General features: G+C 38.1%; 1 protein-coding gene across 2 annotated transcripts; it reads left to right on the top strand.

Moving 5' to 3' along the window:
* Nucleotides 1-3,278: 3,278 nt before the first annotated feature.
* On the top strand, nucleotides 3,279-15,626 carry NDUFV2 (NADH:ubiquinone oxidoreductase core subunit V2). Of its 2 annotated transcripts, none has more exons than XM_051773911.1 (8): nucleotides 3,279-3,550; nucleotides 4,579-4,641; nucleotides 10,465-10,527; nucleotides 10,611-10,727; nucleotides 12,309-12,477; nucleotides 13,674-13,783; nucleotides 14,549-14,625; nucleotides 15,472-15,626. In XM_051773911.1, the coding sequence occupies exons 1-8, from the start codon at nucleotides 3,383-3,385 to the stop codon at nucleotides 15,563-15,565; spliced, it is 861 nt and encodes a 286-aa protein (XP_051629871.1). In that variant the 5' UTR covers nucleotides 3,279-3,382; the 3' UTR covers nucleotides 15,566-15,626. The 2 variants fall into 2 exon arrangements, with proteins under 2 accessions (XP_051629871.1, XP_051629878.1); XM_051773918.1 differs by having other exon boundaries at nucleotides 3,361-3,526.
* Nucleotides 15,627-17,128: the final 1,502 nt, after the last annotated feature.

Below are 17,128 nucleotides of genomic sequence, written 5' to 3'. Positions count from 1 at the left end.
AGAATGTTTTGTTTTCCAATGTTTATGTCTTAATATGATCCCTTGTGTTTGTCCCGTGTTTTCACACTTCCTAAAATAGGTGACTGTACTATTTAAATTCAAATATACTTATATATAACACTGAGCTTTGAGAAAGAGCTTAACAGCCTTTTATTTTTCTCTTTTACATCACTGATAGCAGAGCTGATTGAAGGTGTTTTAATGGGTTAAGAAGCCTATGACACCATTTAGTAGTATTTATGTTCTCTCCAAATGACTTGTTTTCAAAAGAATACCTTCAAATGGCTTGCCAACATTCACAGTCTCTACACTGCAAATGACTTGCTATTTTATTACTTTATGTTAGAGCATGTATTTGTGGATGCCCCAGCCCTGGAAGTGTTTAAAGCCAGGTTGGATGGGGCTCTGAGCAACCTGGTCTAGTGAAAGGTGTCCCTGCTCATTGCAGGGGGGTTGGAACTGGATGATCTTTAAGGTCCCTTCCAACCCAGACCATATGACTCCACAATCATTAAATAACTAAAATTGAATGTTTTCAAGTGTGACTAGTTAGCATTACTTGTAGTGCTAAGGCTGGAGTTACTACTTTTGAATGCCAGAAAACATACAGTGACTGTCTGTACATGAATAATGGATTGAACACTAATGAAAGCTTTGTTTATTTTTGTATTTCAAGATGAAGAGTAATGTAACAGTCATTAAATATCCCTAGTATTATTTCCATTTAAATCAAAAGCCTGAAAGCAATTATTTGGCACAGTGCATACTAATAAAGAAATCCAACAATACAGGAAATAATTATTTGATTGCAAGAATAATTGCCTAGACTACATTTGCAGAAAATAACAGATTTATTTCTCTCTCTCTTTCCAGTCCACGGAATTAGAGCTTGTAAGGCTCCTGGGACAGGGTGCAAGGTTACAGAGATAGGTGGTCTGGCCATTTCTCACCTGTCCCTGTACACCTGCCCCACTGGAGACATTGGTACAAGTATATAATCTGCTGCATTTTTAAATCCTTGTCAAAAGAGTAAACACAGGGAGTCTTGTTCTCCTTAATGCAGCTTCCCTTATTGATGGGTCACACTGGAAAAGGAATTGTCTGAAATCATCTGGGCGCAGGACTTTGGCACTTCAGTGCATATAGTACGCAGAATGCAAAAAAGTAATGGGCCACCCTTCAGATCACTGCAGATACTGAACTACCATCCAAGGCCACACTGCCTTTTTTTAGTATTGTCATCTGATTTTAAATTACAAAATGATTCCAAATGGGGTTTTTTTGCTCGTCTAGTAACACATCTATGAAGTGCAACTGAAAAACACATATTGGGCTAACATATAATTAATAAATTACTGTGATTATCCATTTCATAGTATAAAAATGAATGTTTATTAATTTATCTGCGCAGGAACAGTCCCTGAATCTAATCATACATGGCCTCTGCTATTCTTAGACTGTATGCCTAGGGCAGATTCTCATCAGGATACAAAAATTTAGCTTAGCAACGGAATCTGTAATCTGTGCTTGAACGTTGCTGCACCATTATACTTGCTCTGCTTTGGGCAGCCTGTAAAGTGTTTTAAGAACCCATCTTAAGGAAGCACACAAGTAGAGGAATTAGGTTTATAACCAGGTAAACACTTAGTCAAAACAAATCAATAAGAATATCAGATACCGGTAGCAGCACTTAGATTTACGAATGCTGATAGTGTCTCTCAGCATTGAGGAAATGAAGAATAAGGAACAGGAAGACAACCACTGATTACAGCGAGCTCAAATGTAGAGGGCAGTAATCTAACCAGAGCTAGGACCACATCCTGCCTGACCTGTGCAAATGAAAAGTATTCTGTTAAAAGGACATTAATCAGAGTAACAACTGCCAAATAATACATGCACTGAAAGAGTAATAAGTATCCTAAAGCGTTCTTATATGTGCACTGCTTATTGTTTTGGGCTTTGTCTAGAGCTATCTGCTGTGATGCACCATGGCACTTGTCTCACCATATGCACAGGTTTCTTTACAGGAGCCTTCCAGGTGTAACTACATAGGCATGGGCACTGTGGCTCTGTCCAACTTGGCCTTTTGTCCCAACGAGTGCCCTGATAGAACATTTTATCAGTACAAATCCATCATGTAACGATGAAATCTTTTAAATGAAATTCTGTTTACGCTAGTTTAGTTAATCCTGCCTTCTTGAATGTTTATACAAAGGAAAAAAAGGGTCTTTCGAAACAAGTAAGCAGATGAAAAAATAAGTTAACATTGTGGGTGAAGGAAAACATTGTAAGGAAAGATGAAGTTTTGTTCTACCATGTACTCATAGTGTCAGCTAGCAAATCATCAGTTTTTGTAGAAGTAAAATAAACATGGATAGATTTTCACTGTATACTGCGTGAAATTAATAAGGCTGCACCCCTGAGAGCCAGAGTAGATGAGAGGATGGGGAGTGCAGGGGAGATTCCTCCTCAGAGAGAAGTAGAATATGGTAAGAGATGTTGGAACATCAGGTGATGATTTGCCAATCTGCAATGCTGAGTACTCATCGATATAAAATACTTCCTCCTTAGCTGTTATTTGAAAAATGTGAATTTATTTCGCAGTGAAAAGGGTACATTTGCACTCATCACAAAACCTGAACAGTAAGGGGTCTGAACAAGGACGGACCTGCAAATGATGTTCCTAACATATGGCATCCAAGGAAGAGCCTGTTACTTACATTTGCTCCAGTTCCAGCATTACTTGAATTACACACATGAGAATCCCACTGTGCTGGAAAAGACCTCTGATCATTGAGTCCAACCTATGACCAAACACCACTCTGTCGACTAGACCATGGCACTAAGTGCCACATCCAGTCTTTCCTTAAACACCTCCAGGGACAGTGACTCCATCACCCCCCTGGACAGCTTGTTGCAATGCCTAATCGCCCTTTCTGTGAAGAAATTCCTCCTAATGTGCAACCTAAACCTCCTCCGGTCACAGTTTGAGGCTCTGTTCTCTCATCCTGTTGCTTGCTGCCTGGTAAAAGAGACCGAGCCCCACCTGCCTACAACCTTTCAGGAAGTTGCAGAGAGCAGTAAGGTCACCCCTGAGCCATTCTCTGAATGTTCATCTGAGGCCAAAACCACGATCAAATGTTTATTCCCGTTTTGCCTGATCGAAGGGGGACAAAACACAGGTGCCAGCAGTTCAACCATTAAACATCCTGTTACACCCCAATCAACAACGGGGTATAAACAGGCGGAAAAGGCAGGCCGGGAACCCCGCGGGCAGCAGAGGGAAGGGACACTCGGGACGGGACATTCAGGACGGTACATTGGGGACAGCCTCTCCGCCCGCAGCGGGCAGGCGCCGTGCCGTGCCGCGGCGCGCCGGCGCATGCGCGGTGCGTGTCTCCTTGGCGCTGCAGGAGGGCGAGCTGCGGGCCTGCAAGGAGAGACATCGGGACAAGGAGAAGGAGCGGGGGTCGCCGCCGCCGCCATGTTCCTGTGCGCTCCCCTGCGCGCCGCGGCCGCACGCTCGGTAAAGGGGGCCCTGCCCGCAGAGGTGGGGGAGGCCGAGGGAGAGGAGGGAGGGAGGAAGGCCGGCCAGCCGCGGCGAGGGGTTGGGAGTGGGGGCTTGGCGGGGTAAGTCGGTGCTTGAAATCCAAGCCGAAGTACCACGGGCTCTTCTGAAAGAGCGGCCTGATCAGCTCGGTCTTCTTAGCAGCGGATCATGTAGTTTCACCTGCAGCGTAGTTTCACTGGATGGCTGCGGTCTTTCCCTGTCATGTGACCTCTTCCATTCCTGGAAGTGCTCAAGGCCCTGTTGGATGGGGCTCTGATCAACCTGGTCTAGTGAGAGGTGTCCCTGCCCACGGCAGAGGGGTTGGAACTGGATCATCATTAAGATCCCTTCCAGCCCGAACCATTCCGTGATTCTGTGGTTCTGCTTTAACACATCTCAACACTGCTCTAGAATTCAGTATAAATATAATTTAATATAAAATTAAATTTGTTATAGAATGATTACTTATGACAAGATACTATTATCGAATTACCTTAGAAATACCAGCCAGAATCTAGAAACTTTGATGACAGCGAGTACAGAGAATAGCTGAACAGAACTTGTGTATGAGTCTATGTTCTGTTGACATTTCAGGTTTGTGTTTACATTTGTCCTCTTATGCCTGATCCCAGTGCTCGGTTCGATAAAGGCTGAAGAAGCATGTAAATGGTTACTGGAGAAGAACCTCAGCAGTAATGATGGTTTTTGCAAATTTTAAAGTGATATAAAGTAACAAATTGGAAAATTCTTCAGGAAATGTTTGATGAGAAGTTGTGTTCAAGGCACTTAAATTAAACAGTGGCGAAGTTAAATCCTTTAATTTCTACATTGTTTCAATTAGCCAAGGGGGGAATCAAGAGACTTGCTCTCCTAATGACACAGGAGAGCCCTTAATAGTCTCTTCTAGACTCAGTTTAAATTATTAGTGATGGAAGTGGAATTAATGGTTTACAGTTAGAGTAGAAATCAGACTGGTTCTGAAAGCAGTGTGTGAATTATTAACTATTAACACTGTATTTTGTTTGTAGGTAAGACAGGTCCGATACCTGCACAGAACAGCAGCACAAAATGCCACTGGAGCCTTATTTGTGGTAAGTGATCTGCCTTGCTGTAAGGGGGATGTGTCAGGGGAGTTTGGTATGTGCTTTTTCTAATCTCCCTAAAAGCTTCTGATTGTCACAACTTTGCCTTAGAAACCTCCTGGCATTTACAAAAAAGTGGTTTATTCAGTAGAACGTTTTATTAGCGTTGTGATGGAGTATTATCAAAGGGCTTTATTTTAGGTTTTGGCCTTTTTGGCCTTTCCTTATATAGTGAAAACTCTTAGTATATGATTGCAGATGAGAGTTTGCTTAGACTTTATTTCATTATAAACTTGTTCTTGTTTCCTTTATTTATTGGAGTTAATTGAGTTTGTAATTGAGGCTCATTAAACTTTTTGCAGGTGCAGTTACTTGATTTCTGAAAATTGCTGCAGAATCACACTTAGGTCTTAGCCCTATTTACAAGAGTTGAAAAGTGCTGTTCTTGTTCATGTTGTATATGATATAATGTGTTGCACAATGACTCATAATTGAGGTCATTAGGCATTATCAAGATAGGTATAAATAGTAATAGTGAGTACAAAAAAAGTCCTCAAATTTAAGTGTGTAAAGCAGCTGTGTTGTCTGTCTACCTCTGAAAAGAACCTGAAGCATCTCAAGAGAGGTGTATTCTGTCCCATTCTATTCCATTCAGAGCTTTAGCTGGTCTGCAGTTTAACAACTGAACAATTTGGCATTTTCCCAACACTTGACAGAAATCAACCCTTTACTAGAGAGTTGACCACTGTTGAAAACAGGTGCTCAAGCATTTTTGGACAGATTTGTTGTTGTTGCCCTTGCCTTTCTGCAGCTGTCTCTACAGCTTTAATCATAAAATGGAATTAATGGCATTACAGTATGCGTCTTGTATACTTTTCCAGAAATCTGAGCAGGCATTGATGATTAATGGAGTGAGAGCTAGCATTCAGGGAATAGAGGAAACATTGTAGGCTGGCAGTTTAGGAAACTTCAAGTGTAGTTGGAGATAGGTGAAGACAGGCAAAAAGTGTCTTTGGGCACCCTAATGGATGTTGATGCCTGACATATGAAGCTATATAGCTTTGTAAATTCTCCAGGAATTTTTCAAGATTTATGTAACTGTTTAAATTATTTGCTGCAGGGAGGAGCCTGGAAACAGAGAAAGAGAAGTAGAAAAGTTGAGTGTTTTGCAGCTGTTTATTTAATAGCACTATTGATGAATATTATTCTGCAATGGAATTTTTGCTAGAGGACCATAGGAAATACTTTCTGTGGCCCATTTTTGTTGGTTTCTTTGGGGTGGTTTTTTTTTGGTTGTTGGTTTTTAATAGGGTAATATTTGTTCTTCAGTGAAGTAAAAGACAGTGAGAAGACGACAGTTGGATGCCATTGTGTGTATGTAATTGTTTACCTTAAGTAAATTTCAGGTGCTATTTAAAACAGCAAATTTCAAGGGAAACTTGTGCTGCTGATTTAAGATGAAGGCATTATTTTAATCAATACCAAGTGATTATATACAGTTAGAAAATGGGACTTCCCCCCACATTTCTCTAGAGGAGAAAAAAAAATTCAGAAAAGTCTTATTTTTCTGGAATAATATAAGCCAATGAAGTGTCAGAAGTTGTTAAAAACTGCTTGTAGGTGAATAGTGGGCTTACCTGGAGTAAGTCTAACCTGTTTGATGGTCTTCTTTGTATGTCAGTTTATACACCAATGTCTTGGTTTTGTTGTGCAAAGCATACCGGTGCTTCTTGTTACACTTTCCACATATAAAATCTATATGCGAGGAAGGGAGATGCCTGCAGTGTATTTGTTTTATAACAGCAGAGGACAGGCTGGCAGGGGACCTCGTTGTCACTACATGTAGTATTAAAAGGCGTTTCTGTTTTCTATGCCTGTGCATCCCTTTGCAGACATGTTACATGTTGGCAGAAACACACAGAAGTAAGAGAACTTTTACTGAAATGCCTTTTTATTCTGAAACATCCAAGAAGAGCTTTTCTCTCAACCATTAAACTCAATCAGGTGCCATCACAGGCAGCTAGATTGTACTTCCAGTGAGAGTATATCAAGTTAAAAACTAGGTAGATTGTTTGCCAGTTGTAATGTAAAAGTGATGCTCCAAATCTGTCATTTCTGACTAGGGAAGGCGAATTCCAGAGACACATTTATTAGAATTACCTTTCTCCGTTGAAAGATAATTTATTGTAATTTATTATCATTTCTTTGTTGAAACATGCACTCTTTTTGACTTTTACCTGTCTTTAGCCTCCTTAGCAGCTAAAACTTAGCTGTTCTGTTTTGTGGTTTTCAACACATGGACTGAATTTCCATAACATCAATTGCCCTGATGTGGTCTTTGTCATAGGGGCTTCAGCACAGGAGGTTAAAGAACTGCTCTATCATTGTTTTAGTTACTTGTGACAATGGTCAGTGAAATACTTGGGTTTGAGAGCACTTAGGTTTATATCTTGAGTTCTGCTGGAATACTGAATGTAGGGTACTTTCCCTTTAGAGGAGAAGTAATACATTTCTTTTCAGTGCTCATTTGATATGGATTCTTAACAGGTTGCTGCCCTAAACATTTTCTCCCCTGCAGAACACACAATTGTCTCAGTTTGGTTTCCCATGCTTTGGACTGGTGTTTTACCACAGGGCATGGATCAAGTTTCAGGCCAATTTTTTTGCTGTATTCTAATTATTCTATTTTAATTTTTCAGTGCTCTTTAATAATTTTCTGCTAAGAAAGACAGATGATTAGATCACTGAAAAAAAAAATGGCCCAGGTTGGTGTAGCAAAAAGAACGTGAGATGACCATTCAGCAGCCTTAGTGCCTTCCATGGGAACATATTGGCATCCATGGATTGGGTTGGCCTTTGCAGTGCAGGTGTTCACACTTAAGTAGGTTAGGCTGAATGCTGCACTACAGATGTGATACAGTCAAGATATGAACAGAATGAAAACATCGTGTAAGACTTTGGGAAATTGGGGAGTACGAGACAAGACTCAAAAAAAAATGCATGGATAGTGCTTGACCTTTCTTTTCAACAAATTACTGTAGTTGGTAAAGACATAATGGTACTCAGTTTGTGTGTGGAGGAAGCCTTAGTATATGGGTTTCTTTTCATAACCATCTCTTATATGAGGAAAGAATGAGAGACCTCGGACTCTTTGAGAAGACTTGGGGGGAGGAATCTTATCAATGTCTATATATACCTGAAGGGAGGGTGCAAAGAGGATGGAGCCAGGCTCTTTTCAGTGGTGTCCAGTGACAGGACCAGAGGCAATGGCCTCAGAGAACATCAGGAAACGCTTTTCAGTGTGAGGGTGATGAAATACTGGCATGGGTCGCCCAGAGAGGTTGTGGAGTCTCTCTATTCTTGGATATATTCAGAAGAAGCCACCTGGACAGTCCTGGGCAAGCAGCTCTGTGTGTTCCTGCTTGAGCAGGGGAATTTGGCCTAGATGACTTCCACAGGTCCCTTCCAACTTCAACCACTCTGTGATTTAACATAGTATTCTTTCCCATACTGTGTCCTCATTTCTGATCTTGTTCTCCAGAATCAGTATTGCAAAAAAAGGTGGAGATGCGCCTCTGTCTTGTAGGAGCAAATAAGAGCATGCAAGTCTCAGATAAATGATGCATTGTCAGACAAGTGTAAGACTAGGGAAGATATAATACATTTCTAAATGCTCAGGAGGCCCAGAACTGTGTAAGCTCTCGATCAAAACTATTGAACTCTCCATGGCACAGAATTACATCAAGCCCTTTCAGGAAAATTGAAAACATAAAAGGTGGCATGATCTTATTTAGTGCTTACCCCTGCTGTAGCCTTTACAATACATTGTGGAACCTCGCTACAGCTGTATCTGTAGCTTCCAATATAAAAGTCTTTATTATTCTTCTACACATGTAGGGCATTTAAGGATACCAGTTTAGAGATGATACACTGAAAAGAACAGCTGCTCTAGACAAAGAGAGAGATTTTAATAAATCAAATATACTTATTTGCAAAAGAAATTGAGATGAAGTACAATTGTAACTATCAAATAGCTATGGAAGGCAAAATAATATCAGTCTGAAATAAAATAAGCATGCAGATTTGAGAAGAAAAGGCTAAGTTATGGAAATACTTATCATGAATCATGGATTTGACCAGTGCAGCTAAGACATGTAAAGGTCTATAAGGGAAAAAAATAAAAGTTGCACAGTAATTCCAATCATTTTTTCCTCCATCAGCCTTTTTTTGAGAACTTTGATTAAAATTGGTAGAAGACCCTCACCAACACTACATACAAGTTGTCAAATTGTTTATCTGGAAGTGTCAATCTGAAATAGTAGCAATTGTGTTCCTAAAAGCTGTTTTATGTTATCTTGTAAACTACACAATAAGCAATAAATACATACCTAATAAAATATTAGTGTGTTCAAAGGGTATCAGCTATCTTTCTGTAATTCCTTTTATTAGGGGAAAGTCACCCTTGGTGGAGCAGTATTTATCAACTGTAGTTTCTGTATTTGACTTGAAACTGTGGTGAGCCTACATGCTTTCAAATTGACGGTGGCAGTAGAACTGTCTACTTTGGGATATAGGCAGGATAAACAAAAGTAATGTCTGGCTAGACCAGCAGATATAATTGAAATATTTGCCCTTTCAATATTTCCATCTTAAAGTTTGTAAATCCAAGAATAGCAATGGACATACATGTTCTAAGATCTCCACTGATGATGGTCTTTTCAATATGTGAGTATCATGTAATGTAAAGATTTTTCATTCAGTCCTTTGCTGCTCAATAAGAAGAGTACAGTGTGGCAACTGCAAAATCATCTTCAGTTACTGGAGGACGTGATCAAAGTGAAAGTCAGCAGAGGGGGCTTCTTTCTTCTAAATATACTTTCAGAGGTTTTATTATTAGCTGGTTGTGGATAACTTTTAACGTGAAGCCTCAAATATAGCTTGCTTTTCCAACCCCAACTTCCCACTTAACATGAAAATTTCTCAGTTTCAAAATTGTGTAAAGTTCGAAATTAAATTTAACTACAGGTATTTAAAGGAAACCATAACAAGCTGCTTAGAGATATATGAAAATTTTGTGCAAAAAGGTTTTCTGGTGAATAAGGATTTTCATCAGAACTAAAGTTTTATTACAGGAAAATGTCACTTTCTTCAAGACTTCCGAATTTGTATTTTCTGAAAATAGAAGAACTAATTTCAATTTAATGTTTCCCTAGAAGACTACCTTAAAAATAATACGATAGAATACCTTATTTTGGAAATACTAATTCAAAATTCTGCTTTTTCTATTCTGATTGAGAATGATATATAAAATTAAAGTTTCAAAATCATTACAAACCAAAAGAATGTTTAAATGGATTAATAATGTGTGTTCAAATGTGCAGATGTTTTAGTTATATAGCAAGCTTCTTGGTAAATTTTGAAGTTTGTAAAATTAATGTTTCATGGTAAAAGGAGAAATGGGCTGGTTTTTTTAGTTTCTTGTATGTTAAGGTATTAACCAGAGACTCTTAAATTTGAACATAATTGCCAAATTGTATTATCAATGTTAAAGTGTATTTTAATAACAACACCATATTTCTCAATAAATAATTTTTAATAGGAAATAACACGAATAAGTAATGATTTTTGAGTAATGACTATCAATATTTTTATAACTTTTCAGAATGCATTTAATCATTTGAGTAGTATGAAATTTTTATCTGGAATATATAATTTTTACTTAAGCAACTCAACTGTAACTGTCTAATGAGATGTTTTACAACAGTAAATATGTCCTGAATAATTTCCTGAGAACCTATTTTTATATGCTTTTCTTTTTTTTTCCCCCTGAAGCACAGAGATAGTCCTGAAAATAATCCAGATACTCCATTTGAGTTCACACCTGAAAACCAAAAGGTATGCAGACAAAAAAAGGTTAAATATACAGACTTTGTCTTTTGATCAATACTGATTTGTTTTCCTTCTTTCCCTTTAAAAAGCGAATAGAAGCGATCATAAAAAACTACCCAGAGGGACACAAGTCTGCAGCTGTCATGGCAGTACTGGATTTGGCCCAAAGACAGCATGGATGGTTGCCCATATCAGCTATGAACAAGGTATTTAGTAGTTAATTATGTTTGAAGCATCATCTTACTGTTTTCTTTAAATATCTTACTAGAATATTAACTGTTATTTATCGAAGCATACCAACATGGGAATTGACATGTGGCACAGAACTGTGAGAATTCCCTACAAGACTGCATTTTTAAAAATAAAAGGGAAAACTAATGCAGAAAACTCAGGGCTCTGTTGTTTACATAATATTAGCCCATTGTGAGAAACTACAGACAAAAATTACATGAGCCCTAGTCAGGTAGGCTCTTTTCCCAGAATCTTCCTGGAAGTAGGAACAGAAGCTTCAAAGATTTTGTTCTTTGAATTTGGGGAAAGAAAACAAAGCTAATGGTAGTGGGGTTTTTCTCCTCCCGGATTAGTGGCACTGCACACATTGCCTGGATTGTACTTAATCTCTAGGTCTGTAAAGAGACCTAAATCTCTGGGTCTCTACAGAGGAGCATTAGTGTACTAGATGTAAGGAGTATTGTGTAAATGCCTCATAGCAAGTGCCTGGAAGACTTATCACATTATTTATTAAAATTGTTTCAAAATAAGCAGGGAAGCAACTACACTGCTCCAAAGTGAGAGGTTGCATGACAGGAACAAAATACCACAAAAAAAAATCTTTTATATTCATACAAATCATTGTATTTTATGTTACAATCTGGCATATCATCAGTTTTAAAGTGAAAACATTTCAAGTCAGTCAAGATACGCTGTGAGGATTGTTACAGAAATTACTGAAGGAGTTAAATGCGCATTTAAAGAAGAGAAACTCATGTTTCTACAGCGTAACATAAAAGCCTCAAATCTCCATTAATGCTGTCAAAGTATTTTTGTTTATTTAAGTTCCAGATTGATTTTACGTTTAGAAGGATCTTAAGCCTTTGAAGTGAACAGATTTTTTCCATGATTTGTTGTTTGCATGCTATAGAAACTGGAACATAAAACAGTTACACTGTTGAAACTAGAGCCAGTTCTCAACTTGAGCAGTTTGCCAGAGTTCCAGGTTAATGAGGTCAGGGATACTTGCACAACTCGCTGTGTGGAGATCGTGCTTCACTCCCTATTTATTAGCTGTGACACCAGTCTGCAGGTGTAGCCATGGTGTGTCCCAGAACCTGAGGGAGACGTGCTCTGTAAGATTAGGTGAGCGTGGTACCAGCCTATAAGTATTCTCTTACCAAAGGGTTAATGTGGGCAGACTGGTACAAGTTTGTTCATTCACACAGCAGAAGTGCAGTGTGAGCTGGAGCTGGCACTGAAAGCTGAAACCCAGCTGACTCCTCGCATCTGCCTGTGTGACACTAGGTGCTGGAGGGGAGTTGACTCCAGCTCCTTGCTTTTCTAATCTGTGGCTTAGTGGAGTTTGTGCTCAAGCACAGTGATACAAGTCAGAGTAACTCAGGTGTCTGGTCTTGGCACTTGGAATACATTTGTGCTTTGATACCCGCCCCCTCACTCTTATTTATCCATTACTGCAAACAGAGGACAGGTGACTGTATTGAAATGGTTTTATAAATGCCTTTACTGCTGCCCTGTCAGAGTTCAATATTGCGTCTGTTTTCCCTGTGTTACAGGTTGCTGAAGTTTTGGAAATGCCTCCCATGAGAGTTTATGAAGTAGCAACCTTCTATACCATGTACAATCGCAAACCTGTTGGGAAATACCATATTCAGGTCTGCACTACCACGCCGTGCATGCTGCGGGACTCTGACAGTATTTTAGAAGCCATTAAGAAGAAACTCGGTATGACACAAATTTGTAACACACTTGTATTTTTTTACCTTTGGTTAATGATACTGAAGTAAAACTCTTCACATGGGAAAGAAAAACTGGCCGTGTTTGACTTAATAATGTTCACATGGGCCCACCTCTCTAGCCTGTCAGGCCCCCTCTGGATGACAAACATGATGTTAACATAACTTAGGAATTGTCCATGGAAAAAGTCAATTGTGAATGCTGCATCATGTGGGATGTAAGGAGTACTCCTTGGTTTTGTGTGTGGGTTGGGTTTTTTCCTCCTTTTTGCATGGTTATGGGGAGAAAGAGAGGGTAAGATCAGCAACTTAACAACTCTTCTCTTCTATGAAGTCAAAAGCTGTGCTTACGTTTCCCAAGAACCAGTGGTAAGAGCTGCAGAACAGCTGCTGATTATCTTGCATTTCATATACTGCATTGTCTGAAAAAGGCATATTTAGATGAAATTTGTCTTAATTTGTTACTGCAAAGATAGCTTAATTTCAACTGAAACTCTTAAAGCAGTAAGGATGATTCTGTAGCTTTTACAGAGACAGGCCTTACCTAGACTTTTATTATTTATTCCCCCCTTCCTTCTAAGAACTGGAGGAAAACTGCTTTTCAGCATTCAGGGTTCCATGAGTATTTTGTAGTGATCAGACTCTGTTACTTTGACTAACTTGCCTTTGGGGAGAGTCTGCATCTGTAGCAGTGGAATAATGTCATGGAAGCTAGGTATGTGTACAGTGTTGTTCAGTAAATAATCCTTTGTGTATAAACTTAGAAGTTGTTTATGAACTTGCAGCTAGCGATGTTAATGCTTGGATTGTGTTAATTTGGGAATTTAATACTCAACACTGTATATTAACAGTTCCTACCAGCACATGAAAGCTCTGTTTCCCTACTTTGTATTACTAAAAATGTTCCTGAGAAGATCTGTTTCTTAGAATTGTCATTTCATGGTTATTTCTCAATGTATTACACCTGTAAATGAGGTTTCAAAAATGTATCTGAAAACTCACTTCATATTTTATCAGCATCTTCTGTTCAAGGGAAACATTTCGACTCGTTTAAGAGGGTTTAACTGTGCAAATGCTTGTAAGGCCAAAATACAAGTAATGCAATGTCTGTGGAGTACTTAGATTCATGCTTTATTCCTCTTGTACAATAACCACCGTTGAGCCTAATATTGTTTATTGGTTTAGGTATAAAAGTTGGGGAAACAACACCTGATAAACTCTTCACGCTGATAGAAGTGGAGTGTTTAGGTGCCTGTGTAAATGCACCAATGGTACAAATAAACGACAATTACTACGTAAGTACTAAATTCCTTTTTAAAAGATTAAATTTCCTTTCTGGTTACCTGTATTTTCAGTTTTTCCAGATTCTGAAGTTTTAGTCAGTTTTCAAATTCCTGTTGGCAGGAACAGCTTATAATGTAGAGCATCTTTTAGTTTCTTGGCCTCTTCCTAGAACACTTCATCTGTATGGAGTGTATCATTGTATCTTGCATTGTATAAGAGGAATGACACATTTTTGTGATAGTGGTCTGCCTATAAATCTGGACTTTTTAAATAGGTAGGTATTGGATAAGCTTCTAGAAGCACTTGAAAGCAGTCAGTTGGAAAGCATGGATTAGTTTAAGAAGTGTTCTCTTGAACTGTACTCACAATTTTTTGGGTCACAGCTGGCAGCATTCTGCATTTATGTGCAGTGCCATGTGTACAGTGCCATGTGTACAGTGGGTAGGCAGAGATCCAGCTCACTAATACAAGAAGGAAGCTGAAAACGCAAATCCTTGTTGTACAAGGCCAGCATCACCATTGTTAGTTTTAACATAATTTCTGCAACTGTATAGAAACTAAAAGTTTTAACATTAAAATGACAGTAGGCTTTTTAATTTTCCTAATTCTTTAAACAAGTATGTGTGTTAATGAATAGGATCAAAATTACCTATTCTCTTTGGTCATACCTAAGAGAATCACTAATTGATGAACTTTGAGTTCTGCAATTAGCACAATTGCTGACTCTTCCAGTTTTTTTAAGATTAGGGCTTTTTTTTTTTTTTTTTTTTTTACAGGAAGATTTGACACCCAAAGATATTGAAGACATAATTGATGAGCTAAAGGCTGGCAAAGTTCCCAAGCCAGGCCCAAGGTATGCTATATTTGTATAATACTACCTTCTTGAAGGCTGATCCTTCTGAGAAACTGAGTTACTATTCCAGTGATTTGAGTTCACCACCTACAGCTAAAAAGCATTAATTTACTGAACAGAACTGCATGCATTCAAAGCCAAAATTTACTGGGAAGAACTGAGAATTTACATGTTCTTGATGACTGACCAGAAGAGCATGAAATGTGAAAATATGAAATGTGAAAATTCTGATTTGTCTTAGTACTTCTTAGGTGACTGTCACCTGTTGGATATGTTGTCTAGATCATTTAAACCAACAAATCTGTGTTGGTTGGTTCATTGTATTGTTTTTTTCAATTTCTGAGAAAACACAAAAGATTGGAGGTTTGCAAAAGGGTTATTATTGCTGAACTTATCTTTTTTTTTCCACTGTTCTTTTTTAGCCCAACCACATGTTTGTGTCAATGGACAAATTAATTTGTCTTAGGTGTTACCTATTCCTATTGTTTCTAGAAAGATTTTTCTTTTTTTTATACAATAACAATAATCCTTAAACAGTTAGTTTCAAAAAACACAGGGAAGCATCTGTAACAAAAATAGGACTGGTAAAATTGGATGCTGCCTGGCCAACCTATAAATAAATATAAAACTAGTGGTCCTATCTTATATTTCAGTTACGGAACTATTTGAATTTGAAACCCTTTTAAGAGTAGCATCACAGTTCTTTTGAAGGATGAATGAAAAGAACAAAAAAAAATTAGTGGCTTCAGCCTTAAATCAGATTTGTAACTGTCTTCTACCCAGTGACCAACAGAAGCTGACATTGTAACAATACCAGCAATGAGTAAAACTGCTTTCATTTTTCAGGAGTGGACGTTTTTCTTGTGAGCCAGCTGGTGGCCTTACTTCTCTGACTGAACCACCCAAAGGACCAGGCTTTGGAGTTCGAGCTGACCTCTGAGCATTTTTGTAATATAAAATGAAATGTCTGAAAATAATAAAGTATCTGTAATCTAAGTAAATTATGTGCACTGTTTGTTTTCTTCAAAAAAAAAAAAAGTAACAGCAATTAGAATATCAAATTTACCAAGGTTTTAACTACTGCAAAGCTTAATCATAATTCCAGATTATAAGAAAAGTGGTTCTGTAAAGTGACTCACTGAACAAGTCCACTTATGATCACTGAGAGGTCAAAGTTGCATTTTTTGATCTGTCCATGAAAATTCTTTCAACTTTTTATAAGGTTCTTGGAAGAAACAACAAAACTCACTCAATGGCAATTCTGGCAAATGCACAAGGAACCAAACTGAAAGGAGATTATCTGACAAAACTTCATCATATTATTTTTATTTCCACTTTATAAACAAACACATACAAACAGGAAAGGTTATCTGAGCACCATTGTGTTTAAAAAAAATAATCTGGTAGGTTCAGTAAAAAGTTATTCTTCTTGATCTTAAGCACCATACAGTCACCAGAAAATATGTGAAAATTCTTTTTATCATGTTACCAAAAAACCTCTCCAAATAGCAGGAGTACTCTACTGAAAGAATGAACAGCAACAAGAAGCAACTTCCCCGACAAGTTTATTCAGTAGAGACAAGGTATGCAGTTGAGGGAAGACAGAATATACGACAGTTTAACACATGGCTAAGGGTAGTAATATCTGACAATGGGCATTTGATCTGCAGTTCCTTCTTTGACCTTACTGCTGCGTGCCAGCTCTTTTTAACAATCTGGGGGAAATTGAGGCACTTCTCTTGATATAAAAAAGATATTTTGTTTCACAATAGACTGCATATTGATGTTTAATACCTATGCTTATAAAATTCAGCAAATGTGTATACACCAGGCATACATTTCCCTATAAATTAGGAAATGTGGACACATCAGTCACCTGAGAACATATTGTGTCTGCCTCTTCCAAAATCTGCAATGGAACTTACATTCTTAATGTGATAGAAAAACTGTATTATTTATGATTTTATGTTATATTTGGTTTTGATAGTCTGATTAACAGCAGTTCCCAAAACTCTGCTCCCTCCTGTGAGTTAAATTTTGGTTTTACAGATTCCCTGCGTAATGAGTATCTCATGTAGTCTGTTCATGCACCACCTTTATTTCAGTAAGCTCTGTGAAGTGCCTTGATATATTAAAAAGTAGTGTTACAGCTGGTAATTTTGAGAGCAAAATATACTTGTCAATCATTTGTATTATAACCTTGCTAGCTCTTCCATATTACTAAATTTATAAAACAAAATAATCCAACTGCATACAAATGGAAAAGTAGATTTAACAAATAAATACAAGTAATGAGTGAAGTAGTTTCTGAATAAGCATGCAAAAAAATTTTGTATAGAAGACAGTGCATTGGAGAAAACAGTACATGGCATGAAATATTATCTGTCATTTGAAGTTCCTGAATGCTCTTCTGAAAGGTCACTCTGTGTTTGTAATAGCCTCAGGCCTTGCAGCAGGCCAGGCATCTGGCACTATGTAGCACTTTGAGACATGAGACAGAGGG

The sequence above is a fragment of the Manacus candei genome, unplaced genomic scaffold, assembly GCF_025592945.1.
Source record: "Manacus candei isolate 608988 ecotype Guabito, Panama unplaced genomic scaffold, ASM2559294v1 h1tg000008l, whole genome shotgun sequence".
In the NCBI taxonomy this organism is placed as follows: Eukaryota; Metazoa; Chordata; class Aves; order Passeriformes; family Pipridae; genus Manacus; species Manacus candei.
The sequence above is the reverse complement of the archived record's forward strand: the minus strand, read 5'-3'. Positions and strand labels throughout refer to the sequence as shown.